The sequence below is a fragment of the Taeniopygia guttata genome, chromosome 6, assembly GCF_048771995.1.
Source record: "Taeniopygia guttata chromosome 6, bTaeGut7.mat, whole genome shotgun sequence".
NCBI lineage: Eukaryota > Metazoa > Chordata > Aves > Passeriformes > Estrildidae > Taeniopygia > Taeniopygia guttata.
This window is the reverse complement of record NC_133031.1, coordinates 2,116,989-2,129,163: the sequence shown is the minus strand read 5'-3', so window position 1 is coordinate 2,129,163 and position 12,175 is coordinate 2,116,989. Positions and strand designations below refer to the sequence as shown.

At 39.9% G+C, this 12,175-nt stretch overlaps 1 protein-coding gene across 4 annotated transcripts in view; it reads right to left on the bottom strand.

Annotated features, from left to right (window-relative positions):
• Positions 1-1,445: 1,445 nt before the first annotated feature.
• The window catches only part of TET1 (tet methylcytosine dioxygenase 1), a 70,999-nt gene continuing 60,269 nt past the window's right edge, over positions 1,446-12,175 (bottom strand). For all 4 annotated transcript variants that reach the window (XM_030275596.4, XM_072930800.1, XM_041717093.2 and 1 more), the window contains one exon: positions 1,446-11,884. In XM_030275596.4, coding sequence (XP_030131456.4) covers positions 10,743-11,884 — 1,142 coding nt within the window. In that variant the 3' untranslated portion in view covers positions 1,446-10,742. The remainder of the gene's footprint in view (positions 11,885-12,175) is intronic.

The following is a 12,175-nucleotide window of genomic DNA, read 5'->3' as shown; positions in this document are numbered from 1 at the left end:
ACAAATATCTGTGTTAAATATCAACTATCAACAGCAGTAACCAACATTAGCATTGTCGAACATTCTATGATATGTAGCAGTGCAGGACTACTACAGAAAACTTAACTGTAGCACCATCCATAAAGCTTATTTTGCAGCTTAATTAATTGCTAACACCATTTTAGTAGGCATTGCAATCTAAGGCTTAGGAATTTAAAAGCAACCAACTGTACTGCATGAACATTCTATTGCCTTGTATAATGTACATCAGGAATCCAGGGTACTAAAGAAGCACCAAAGCCAGCTCCAGGCAGTGACCTGATTTGGCAGCAGGGATGCCAGGGCAGGTAAATCAGGTTTGGTTCTGCTCCCACAAGCAGAGGTGGAGCCATGCTTTAATGGCTCTCCGTGTAACATAATGGCTCCAGCCCTGACTGGGAGCACCCTGCCCAGGGGGAGGTCAGGGGCAGGGGGCCAGGACCTCAGAAGGAAACAAACGTTCCTCCTGGGTAGCTCTTCCTCAGAAACGAAGCTCTTGGCTCTGCCCTAAGGCTTGAAGTGCCTTTCACAATCCATCTGCTTTCTTAGGACACCTGTGCTGAGTTCCTGACTCTGCTGTTGAACCCTGAACGTGGGGCCCTGTTAACAAAGACTGAAAGAGCAGTTCAGGGAGGGCTGGGCAGATGCTGCTGTCTAACCCCAGCAGTGATTATCCTCTCAAAGAGCAGCTTACACAGGAGGGTCAAGGCCTCCCTGCTGGATGATCACATCCAACCCCCAGGAATTAGATGTACCACATCACACAATGTAGTTTCTTTCCAGGGCATTAGTGAGCCAGAGGATACCAGAATTTTCTACTCTCTAGGAGATTCCAGTTACCTGGAAGATTATTCTTCTTATATTCTGCTGCTGCACGCACTGGAGAAGGAAAAGCAGCAAGTATGAAGAGAGTTGTATTCCTCCTTTACTTCAGATCTGAACAACAGGGATTCTGTTTAGTATTGTTGTGCACTACAGTAAAGCAGGCTACTGCTGAGGTCTGTTTTGAGAAAAAAACCCAATCATACCCTCTGATTTGCAGCAACTAAAACCTGATAAAAATATTTCTGGTGGCTGGTAGTTAAATGCCCCAGTAAATGATTCCCATAAGCTTGCTCTGCCAGACAGGTAGCAAAAAAGAGTCCCTGTACAGATGTGTTCACAAACTGCTTTTGTCCTTTTCAGTCAAAAAATTAAGTTCAGATTTTCTGGCTGCTTCCCTTGACCTGGGCACAGGTCAGTCCAGCCTGAAGCAGAGGCAGACTGAGAACAGGGACTGGTTTTGTGCCTGTCCCTTCCCAGTGCAGAACCTGCTTACCTTTTGGGTGAAACCCCTGTAGGTGCTATTGATAATTAGCAAATACACTTCTACACATGATAGTGGTTATTATTGCTAAGAGCAGGAAAGAAAAAATTAGACGAGTAAGTGCAAAATAGAAGTATAAAATTTATTTAAAACCACCCACAAAGTTCTGTGTAATCAGGAATGATACAATTTGTAATAATCTTTTTAAAAACTCATGACAAGATTTAAAATATATTTTCAATTACAGTATTCATTTAGCCTTATTCAGTTAGAACAATAATAAAAAAGAAAGTTTACGTTCTAAACTGATGAGACACACAAGAAAAATAGAACAGAACAGACAATTTCCACAACGACAATTTTTACATGTATGTTTCAATACTAGTATCAACATTTCAATGCATTTTGCTACATAAACATGAAATCATGTACAACAACTGCTTGCACCAAAAAACATAGCTTAATTAGATCTTTCAAGTAACATGCAGTCACAACTCACAAGTCTTCAAGTACTGCTGGTAAGGGTTCCCTTGTCTGCAAAGAAGATTTTAAGGTTCAGTTTCTGAGCTAGCATAACTCTGCCCAGCTCCACCAGCCTCAGGGAGCTATGCTCAGTTATACTAGGAAAGAATCAGGCCCCAAATATTTTTTTGAGAAATGAAGTAATTTTTACACTTTTTCCTGTAAATACTGTGACATAATGAAGTGCTTTTTCGTTCTGATTTTTTCTCCCTGTACATCATCTTTTGCTTAAAAATGTTAGCTTTATGTTCCAGATTTCAATACAGTATGTTGGTAACTGGGAATAAAACCTCAAATTCAAAGCTGAAAAATAAATATCAAATGCATCCCAAGGAAAGAAAGATTGAAAATAAGAAAGAGAGAAGGAAAAAGATAAAAAAACCCACGACTTTTTTTCTTTTGCTTTGGCATATTGTTAATCTTTTATCTTCCCAAAGCAGGGAGGAATTCATTAGCCACTGCATTTCAGTACAGCATGTCCCTACATATTTATGTTCTTTCTTAATGACAGCAAATTCTGATCAGTACTTGTGACCTGGCATGATATTGTCACGTTATGAAGAGCTGTCTCTCCCAAACTGAACAAATAATCGTAGAATAATTCACTGGTAAAGACTGACATGTTTGAATGTTTGCACTGGTTAGAACTGGCTTTCTTTTAGCAGTACTGGGCTATCCCATTTGTTCTTCCTGACTACAATTATTTTTTCATTTAGAGGACAAGAGCTTCATGAAGTTCAGCTGCTGCCTTCTGAGTTGCATGCATTAGACAGGCATTCACAAAGTTGGTACAAAATCTGTTCTCATAGGCTCTGCAGTATCACTGCAGTGTAAAAATTTAAGAAGGAAAGAATATTTCCTTTTCCTTTTTTTTGAACGAGAAATTTGCATTGCAGAACTGCAATGAAGTGGGGGCTGTTGTTTACATAAAACTTCCATGGGCAGCAAGGGGAGCTCTGCAGGACTCAGGCATGCAGAGAACACCAGGGTTTTCCCTGGCAAGTAGCACCACAGTCAGGGAAGGCAGAAGGTGTTGGCTTTGTGTCCCCAAACTCACCAGAGTGTGACAACAGCACACAACACTGCACACTCTGCTGGGTGTGAAGTCAGGACAGAAGGGAGTTCAGTAGATTGTCACAACCCCAGTTTGTATCATCAAGTAAAAGGGATCCAAGTTATGATAAAGGGTAGCAAGTATTTTAAGAAGAACTACCACAAAAATAGCATTTTTGATAATTTTGTGAGATTTCTGGGCTGGCCATTACCTAGAGGTACAAATCTTTTACCACATTGTCTTTGTAGACAGTGTGGGGCAAAGGACAGCCAATATAAACAAATATTTAAAATCTGGTAAAACCCAAGCAGGTCTCTTTTCAAGCTGTATTTCTAAACTAAGAACAATCTGGATGTTACTGGCCAGTATGTGCACAGCAAGGATACCATGAAATTGATTTCAGAGGACTGTACAAATCAGTCATTTGATAACTGCTTTTGTTTATACTACTGACCTTTTATACTCTGATCAGTGTGATGGGATACTCCAAAGGATGTAAGCTAAACTGACACCCATTTAAGGCCCCTTTGTTCTTCCAATGCAATGCAAAGGACAGTAGTATAAATGAGAACCAGGGCCTCCCTTCTTACTCTAAGACAACTCCCAAACCTAGACCCTTCTTCCATTACAATATAAAAAAAATACAGATATACATGTAAAATATTGATCAGGTCACAAAACTTTCCACGACAGCATTAAAATGTTCTGTGACAACAACTGCACTACTGAACATCAAAACTAGCAGTTCTCTGGCTCCAGTGCAACAGCACTTCTTTGGAACACAGTTCATCTGCTCTAACTGGTAACTCTGTAGTTTAAGTGCCAAACCTGTCCTCCCTCCATGTGCAGTTTTTGAGGTGTACACCTGCACTCTGTGACTTTGTGAGAAATGTCTGTAAGGCGTGCAGAGTGTTGAGAAAAGCACCGTTGGTCAGTCACACCAAAGCAAGTCACCTTCAGTTATTTAGCACCCCAGCCCTGCATTCACTGCAAGTATGCTGTTGGAAGATTCTGGCATTTGACTAGAAGTGTGTGTGGAAAAATGCCATATACAATGGCCCAGCAGAAGAAAGGAAAATACACTGTCTGGAGGAATTAAGGATACAGCACCAAGAAACATCCTCTACCTTTTAAAACTGAAGCTTAGCAGTACATGGCTAAACACCATGAGCAATTGTTGGGATGGTGAACTGGGGAACTGGATTGGAAAAAATCCTAAAATCTTAATTCTCAGAAAGACAAAGAAACAACAATGCTGACACCTCAATACCCTTTAAAAAGCAGTAACCACCTTAACTATTTTCCTTTCAAGCTTCTTCAATTCTGCTTTTGCCACAGAGGAAGAACATCTTTTTTCCAAGCAGTCCTATGTTAGTTCAGGCATTTAACATACTTGGATATCTCATGAGGACTGATCTAAGAGTTAAAGAAGATGTAAAGAAACACTCCTGCTCTTGCAATCATACAGGGGCTGCAGCAGCTGTCTGATGTCAGGAATGGAGCAGAGCTGTTAAAAGTGACTCTAAAGACAACAGGACACAGAGATGCAACCAACATGAAAAAATCCTGCACTCTGAGAAGGAATCACTTCTTCTCAGGGGTTTATGGTTTTCTAGTCTTGCAAAGTCTCTTTTGTTTGGATACTTGCAGACACAAGAACAGACCGTAACAACTACATAAAAAATCTGAAAATTAACTGGAAATCTGATTATTTGATTTAAAAAAGTAAAAAAAACAGTGATTGTGAAAGATTATGAATTGTTCTTCTCTACCGGACTTTTAAAAAAGCCCACCTGTACTATTCTAGGCTCTGTATGAGAAAAAGAGAAGTAAAAGCCCTGTCACACATAGAATATACGATAAGGAATCAGACTGGTTTGGGTTGGAAGGGACCTTAAAGCTCACCTCTTTCCACTCCCCTTCCACTGCACTAGGTTACTTCAAGCCCTATCCAGCCTGCCCTGGAACACTTCCAGGGATGGGGCACATCCACCAGCTCTCTGGGCAGCTGTTCCAAGGACTGGAATAAATGGATTTTAGGGCGAGTGTCCCAAGGAGAGCAGCTCCATATGACATGGCTGATTTCCACAGCAAGCAGGACAGCGTGCAGGGGGCTCACGGGCAGGCTGACAGCACTAGTGCTGCTTATGCCCCGTGCTGAAGCAGATCTACCAAGGGAAAAGCTTCTGGGGTAGTTACAAGCATTGAAAGCCTCCAGCAGCTGGTGACAAAGTGAGCCAGCACTGACTGACCACAGCTGATGATCCAGAAAGACCATGGAGAAAGGTGCCCAGAGTATCCAGTGTCACCTGTACAGAGTAGAAAGTGATACCTACTAATCAACACTAGCCATATTAAGTGTTTTTCAGGGAGACAACACAACATCACGTAGAACTAATTCCTCATAACTTCGTCAAGTATGTGGCAATATTAAAAAGTTTTGCCTGTTCTCTAAAAGAACCGAGAAGGTTTTAACAGGGAAGTAATAAACACAGCATATATTCAACCACTCCTCGAGGAAGTGATCCATCTGTATCCAGAGCCTGATCAGGTTCCACTATTAGAAATCCTTGGTCTTTCAGGAAACCTCAAATGTAAAACTCCTTCTTTGATGTAATTATAATTTTGTAGCAACATCCTAAAGCAGAATATACACAGCTTGTGAAGACTGACTAAACATCAGCTAATCCCAGAAGAGATGGAATTGTTAAGAGTAAGTAGCCATATCCTCTAGACTTTTGACACTGGTCACTCTGTTTTAGATTCAAGAAGAATGTAAGCATGTCACAGACTAAATAAAATAAGCTATTGAATTTAAAGTCAGATGGTTCAAAAGAAGTGTTAGTATAAAGAAGTACCGTGGCAACTACACGTACACAGAAAGTTGACTCAAAAACCAATTGTACCTTCCCAACTTTGCCTGTGATTTACTTATGCTGTGCAGAGAATCTAAGGTTGGAAAGAACCCTGAAGACCATTGAGTCCAAGCAGCATCCCATCAGCTTTCTGTACTCCCTGTCTCGATGGTGGCTAAGGCAGCAGGCTGGCCATGGCAGCAGCACTTGCTACCTTGTTTGGCTACGTGTACTGACAATGGGGGACAACTCTCTCCCTCTGTGGTATTTTTTTAAACCCGATTATGCAGGCAGAGACCAAAGGAGAGATTTCTGCCTGTGGAGGAACTGTGGAAAGAGGTGAATTTGTACATAATACCCACAGTGAAACACCTCACTGGTTAGAGCAGTGCTGTGACACAGACATTGCAGTATAGTACTGTGGTGTCACAACAATCAGTGGAAAGACATTCCCTCCACACTTCCTCCTCCTGCAAGTCAGATCAAGACCTGATAAAGCAGGAATTCCCAGAAGTGATTGGACTGCTCCTCATCTCTAATTGCTATTGAAGAGCAGAGAGCCACAGCTCACAGCTTGGCAGACAGCTTCCACACAAGAAATAAACCACAATTTTAAGGAGCAGACATCACACAGACCCTAATCTGAATTTCTGTGACCACAATAAGCCAGAAGGAGTTTGTCCCACACTGCCTGAATGTGACTGGTGTTAACATATACAAAGCATGGAAGTGGCCATGCAACTGAGTTTTCATGTATTGGAGAGCAGAGCTGTTTAATTCTGATAGCCTAGAAATGACAGGATTACTATGGAAAAGAAACAACCAGATATATAAATTTGTTACAAAGCAAATGACTGCTTGATAAATGGAGTTAATTTCAACATTAGAGAAGCTGCATGGGAAGTGAAAGAGCAAGATTGACCTCTGAGTTGGCATAAACATTGGTCAACTGTTGTCCATATCCATCCAATTAAATATGGAAATTGCAGGAAAACTTGATGAATGAGCCCTTTGGAGTCAGCAGGGCTGCAGCAGCATGAACAGAACCCAAATTTAATCCACTGTATTTAGTTAATACTGCAATGAAATTAAAAAGGTCTTTAAAAAAAAACCAATACAGTTGTATGCTAGAAAGAATCTTAAGTACTAGACAAGTTGTCATTTACCCATGCTTAACATAAAATGTTGATCAAGATACTACAGTTATTTCCTGTTCTACATCTAGAGGAGCACTGTCATAAGTAACACAAGGACTTTCACCAGCAGTTAAGATTCTTAGAAAGTCCTTAAATAAATCTGAATACAACTGTTACAGGTTGGAAGCTGCAAGTATTTGTAAGTACTTAACAAGCTTCTTGGATCTTGTGACTGAAGTATTTATAGAAATATTTATTTCTATTTCCTGCAACACACTAGCATGCGAAAAAATCAGTAAATTCACTGTTTAATTGGACACAACTCCCCAGGGAGTCACACAGACCTGGTCCTGCAACAAGCCCTGCTCCTCCCCTCCCAGTGGAGGTGGAGTCGTGGTACTGGACCCAGCGGACAAAGGGATAAGACACAATTCTCCTGGGAAGTCAGAGGTGTCCTATGTTGGATCATGACAGTTTTTCCTGGCATACTGTAAAAATTGACCCAATGACAAGCACACCCCAGTGCCAGCCCACACCTGAATGTGCTGGTTTCTTACCCAAAACATTGTGCCAGCTGATGGAAACCAAATAAAACATGCAGGTCTGACCCAACCAGCTACCTTAACTTTTGACCCAGCTCCTAGTCTGCCTATCCAAGAAGGACTTGGGTTAAAACCTAAAAGCAAATTACAAGTGGTTGTGTGGGCTGCAAAGGAAAGAACAGATCCACAGAGTTGAAGATTTTAAGAGATAAACACTGTTACAAAATGATAACCTTACTGAAAACAATGCAATTTGTGTACAAAACTGATAAATATCCTGAAGTGTTACAAGAAATAGCACAGAGCTGTAAAAGCAGTAAATAGTTGCATTTTCTATACTGCAGTACAGGTAACAGAAAGGATCAGCTTCTCAAATCACAACCCACTACACGTCCAACAGGAAGTGGAAGTGGCCAACCTGCCAGGCAGGACATGGTGAAGAAGCAGCTTAGGTGAAAGACAGCCAAGGAAAGAGCACTGTGGGTGATATGTTATTGTATAGATGATATATTTCTCCCATGTAAGTAATATTAATGAAGTAGTAACTGTGAGTTTAGCACCTATCAGTTAATAGTATTAATTATATTAAGATACACATTTCTTTGTTAGAATTGCCATTTCAAAAAAAAGATAGGCCTGGGCTACCTGTTTGAAGGGATCCTTTTAGATCCAGCATTCAGTGCCTCACTTCTTAGAGGGAAGTTGCTGGTTTTTCAATGGAACATTTTTATCTGAAGTTTCCATTAAATTAAATGTGGGCATTTGTAGGAGAAGATTCAAGTAAAAATGATCCACTTTAATGGTATGAACATTTTAAAAGGTAGAGATGACTCTGTAGCTTACCAATTTTGTATAGAAAATTTGTCACATGAGAGTGCTAAATTACAGCATTACAGAAACTGAAGCTGTCAGGGCTATCAGTGAAACCAATAAATGAATCTCTACATGGTGGGACAAGTACATGACTGGAACAGTTATGGAATGTACAGTACTACTGACTGTATGGACAGCTGCAATTCCTACTAATCTTCGGCTCACCAAAAATAGACAAGTTTTAAAATGGAAATCTAAGGCACACAAAATACCATAATGATTTGATGTATACTGTATATTACATAGTCAATAAGCATAAAACTGCTGGTACAAAACAATGGCATAATATTGGTTCTGTTTCATCATTATTTACAATCCCTTCATATCCGCTAGTTGAACTAATAGTAAGCTTTGAACTAAAACCTGCAGCATACCTGGTTTTTACAGGTTTTACTTAAAATAGGTAAGATACAAAGAACTGGTTCAATTCCTCCATCCTCTGCCATGAATAGCTTTGTCAATTTGAACAGGAACTGCAGAACTGAACCCAGGATGGTTACATAGTGATAGCTACTTCAGACCTGGCTCCAGAAGAGTCTCCTGGGTATACAGCCGCACCAAAGGATATGTAGCACCAAGGTCCTGACTGGCTCTGTGTGTTCCAAACACCGCGGATGGACTTTTCGTACCAAATGGAAATTGGAAGTTCTTGCACTTCAGCTCCTCAAGGAAAAAGCACCTTGTCTTTAAATAAAGCAGATCCGGATAGTTCATATTCCTCTATACAGCACCACTACAGTATAATATGATCAAGTATATTATTAGTATGTTTTCACACTGGAAAAGTGACTTCATTCTGCCTGCTGGTCCAGGCAGAGGAGGGACAGCTCTGCCTGTGGGCCTGCTCCAGACCAGGAAGGCCTGGGGTCAGTGCTCCTCCTGCCTCCAGCCAGCTCACATGGAAGAAGTTGCAGGATGAGGTCAGTCCTTAGCTAATGTTGTCATTTGGTGATTTGTTTAAATAAATAAGTTTAAACAAGAAATACATAGGAGAGGAGAATCAGAAAGAAGAGTGGGATGCTACAGTATTTAAAAGCAATGGAGTGTCTGTTTTTCCTCTGGTTTAGCAAATTTCATTTCATGATATGTCACTTTCTCAACAGAAATGAAGATCATAAATTTCAAGGAAGGATACAACCTTTTTCATGTGAAATGTGCTTCCAAAATTTACAAAACATTTTTGTAAAAATACTGAACTCAGAGTTAGTCAACATTACAGATAGGCTATTCTTAACAAAAATTTTGCTGCTAAATATTAGAAATTTGATATTGATCATTTTCCAACACTTCTTTTGTATTTTTCCCAAATTATTTTTTTCTATCAGAATAGAATAAGTCAACTCTAGGGGGGTAACTTTTTATCCCAAAACAATCCTACCCCTGAGGCATTAGGAACATTTGGTTGCCATGTTAACTTAGAAGGCTGAAAACAAATGGGACTGATGCACTTATTGCTCAAAGAAACCATAACAAATGCTGCCTTTAAAAAAAAAAAACAGATAATATTCATAACTCCCAATAGCAACGCACATTTTGACCAGACATCTCCTCTTTCATGATTGTACACTCTCTTGAAAAAAATAAAAAGGTTCTATAATTAATAACTGTTTGTTTATATGCAAAATAAAATCTTCAGTGAAAAAGGGCAAATTAAAAACAACCACATATGCTATCAGCATACATCCTGCAGCTGTAACACCATGGAACTCTGCACAGCAAGAACAAAATAATTTCTTCTGTAGAGTATGCACAAACCTTAGACAATATGATCCTTATACTATACTATTTCAAGTTAATTTTAAAAATAGAAAGTGCTTTTAAAATATATATTTACAGCTTAGAAACAACTTCCAGCCATCATTACCAATAACTTCATTCTACTGACGAATCTAAAGAACAAAATTAGTTGGTTTTCTAAAAGATTTGTCTGTAATTTGGACTACATAGCAATGGTTGGAAGTTGTTAAAGCAATGGCACCATGAAGTAATAATTCAGCTTATTTATTTTTAACTGTTTGATGTGGTTAAGCACCAAGAGCTGTGTAGAGCTATAACTGTATAACTTGATTTAACACCATAAAATGTGAACCTGTTAAAATAGCTATAAATGATTTTTGTAGTAAACAGACGATTTAAAGCACCAAAATATAAACTCCTTAAGGTAATAAACTGAATGATTCAATCAAGGTTAATAACATAAACAAAATCTTTCTTTAGAATGTATTAAAACTATACAACTTTTTTTTTTGCTTAAAATGTGCTTGAGCACCACCAAATGTTAAAGTCACAGTTTAAGAAGAAATCCCCCCCTTTTGTTTTTACCTCAGCCTTAAAATGGTTGAGATGAGCAAATAGTAAACGACGGGAGACTTGTTGTTGAACAGCACCTTAAAGAAACACCGTGTGACTGCAGTGGGAGGGCCCAGCACAGGACACCTACGCCCAGTGGTTGTAGGGCCCTGCCACCCGTGTCAGGGCGTATGAAGATACTGTGATCACGTTATCCTTGGTTACTGTTAATGCTGTGCGGGATGGAATTTGGTTGAACTCATTGTCTTCATAAAAAATATCTCTGTTTTCACCCGGTTGCTTTGCTTTTCTGTTGCTAGAGTTCACTTCAGGGCTCTCTGTTCCTAATCGTTCAGCTTCTTTTTCTTTTTCTCTCGCCCTCTCAGCCATCTTTGCTTCCCACATGGCTAAACCATGTTTTGGCTCATTTAAATTTTTGTGTTGGTAAAAAACTAAAGAAATTCTTGTGGGATGATTACGGTTGGGTTTTTTAATCGGTGTGGTAGCATGAAGTTCGCGTCTTGCACATTCAATTAAGATAGAACCATGAGAAGGTGCCACAGCAACCCCACCAATGTCATCATCCAAAAAATTGTGCTCACTGTCTGACCACAATTCCTCAGTCTTTTCTTCAGAGTCAGCCGGCTGTCCCAGGGCACCGTTCTGGTTTTCATCAGCACAGTCCAAGTCACAGATCTGTCCTGGATGGGAGCTGCCCTTTTCCACCGGGCACCCATGGGAACAGTCGGCTGCGGTTCCGACGGCGTCCTTTGCCGAAGAGCTTAGCGGGACTGATGAGTCACAGGAGCTGATCATCTCTGAGGAGGGAGAACTGTCCAACTCAAGCTGACAATTCTGTTTGTCTGGCTGCTGTTCAAGTGTGGTGGGCAGGGGCTCTTTGTGGGCTGGGGGGCCTGGAGCAGTGACCTCAGGAAGAATGGGTGGCACGCCGTTCACTTTATCATTCAGCAGAATTCCAGTATAATCTTTGACTGACACGTCAAAGCTCTTGCAATTAACATAAGGTGTTACGTGAGGTTGCTTGGTACTGCATTCAAAATACCCGTAGGGAACTGAAAAATCTTGTTGAATATTAGTCACTGCAGTTAGGCCAGACTTATGTGCGAGAGATGGATAAGGATGTAAACTATCCACCTTAAAGGGGGAGGAAGCCGTGTACTGCTTTAATAAAGAGCAATTTTTAGTAGTGTTTGAAGTATGTTTCATGGCATAAAGATGGCTTGAAGTCTCCATTTTTATTCCAGGTTTTAAAGCATCTGTTTTGTTCCCTAGAAGAAATGCACACCAAAGTGTAAGTACTACTCAATCAATAAAATACCTCTCTTATATTTTCATACTTGCTTTCTAACATAAAAAACACACACTGACTACAGATTTTTCAAAATTATTATTTTTAGCTTTCTGCAAGTATCTCTATGACTGTACATCTCCATATATCACATATATACACATATATTTATCATATATATACGCACACACACATATATATATGTATACACACACACACACACACACACATATATATAAAATAACCTTGCTCAATTAATGCCTTAACCTTT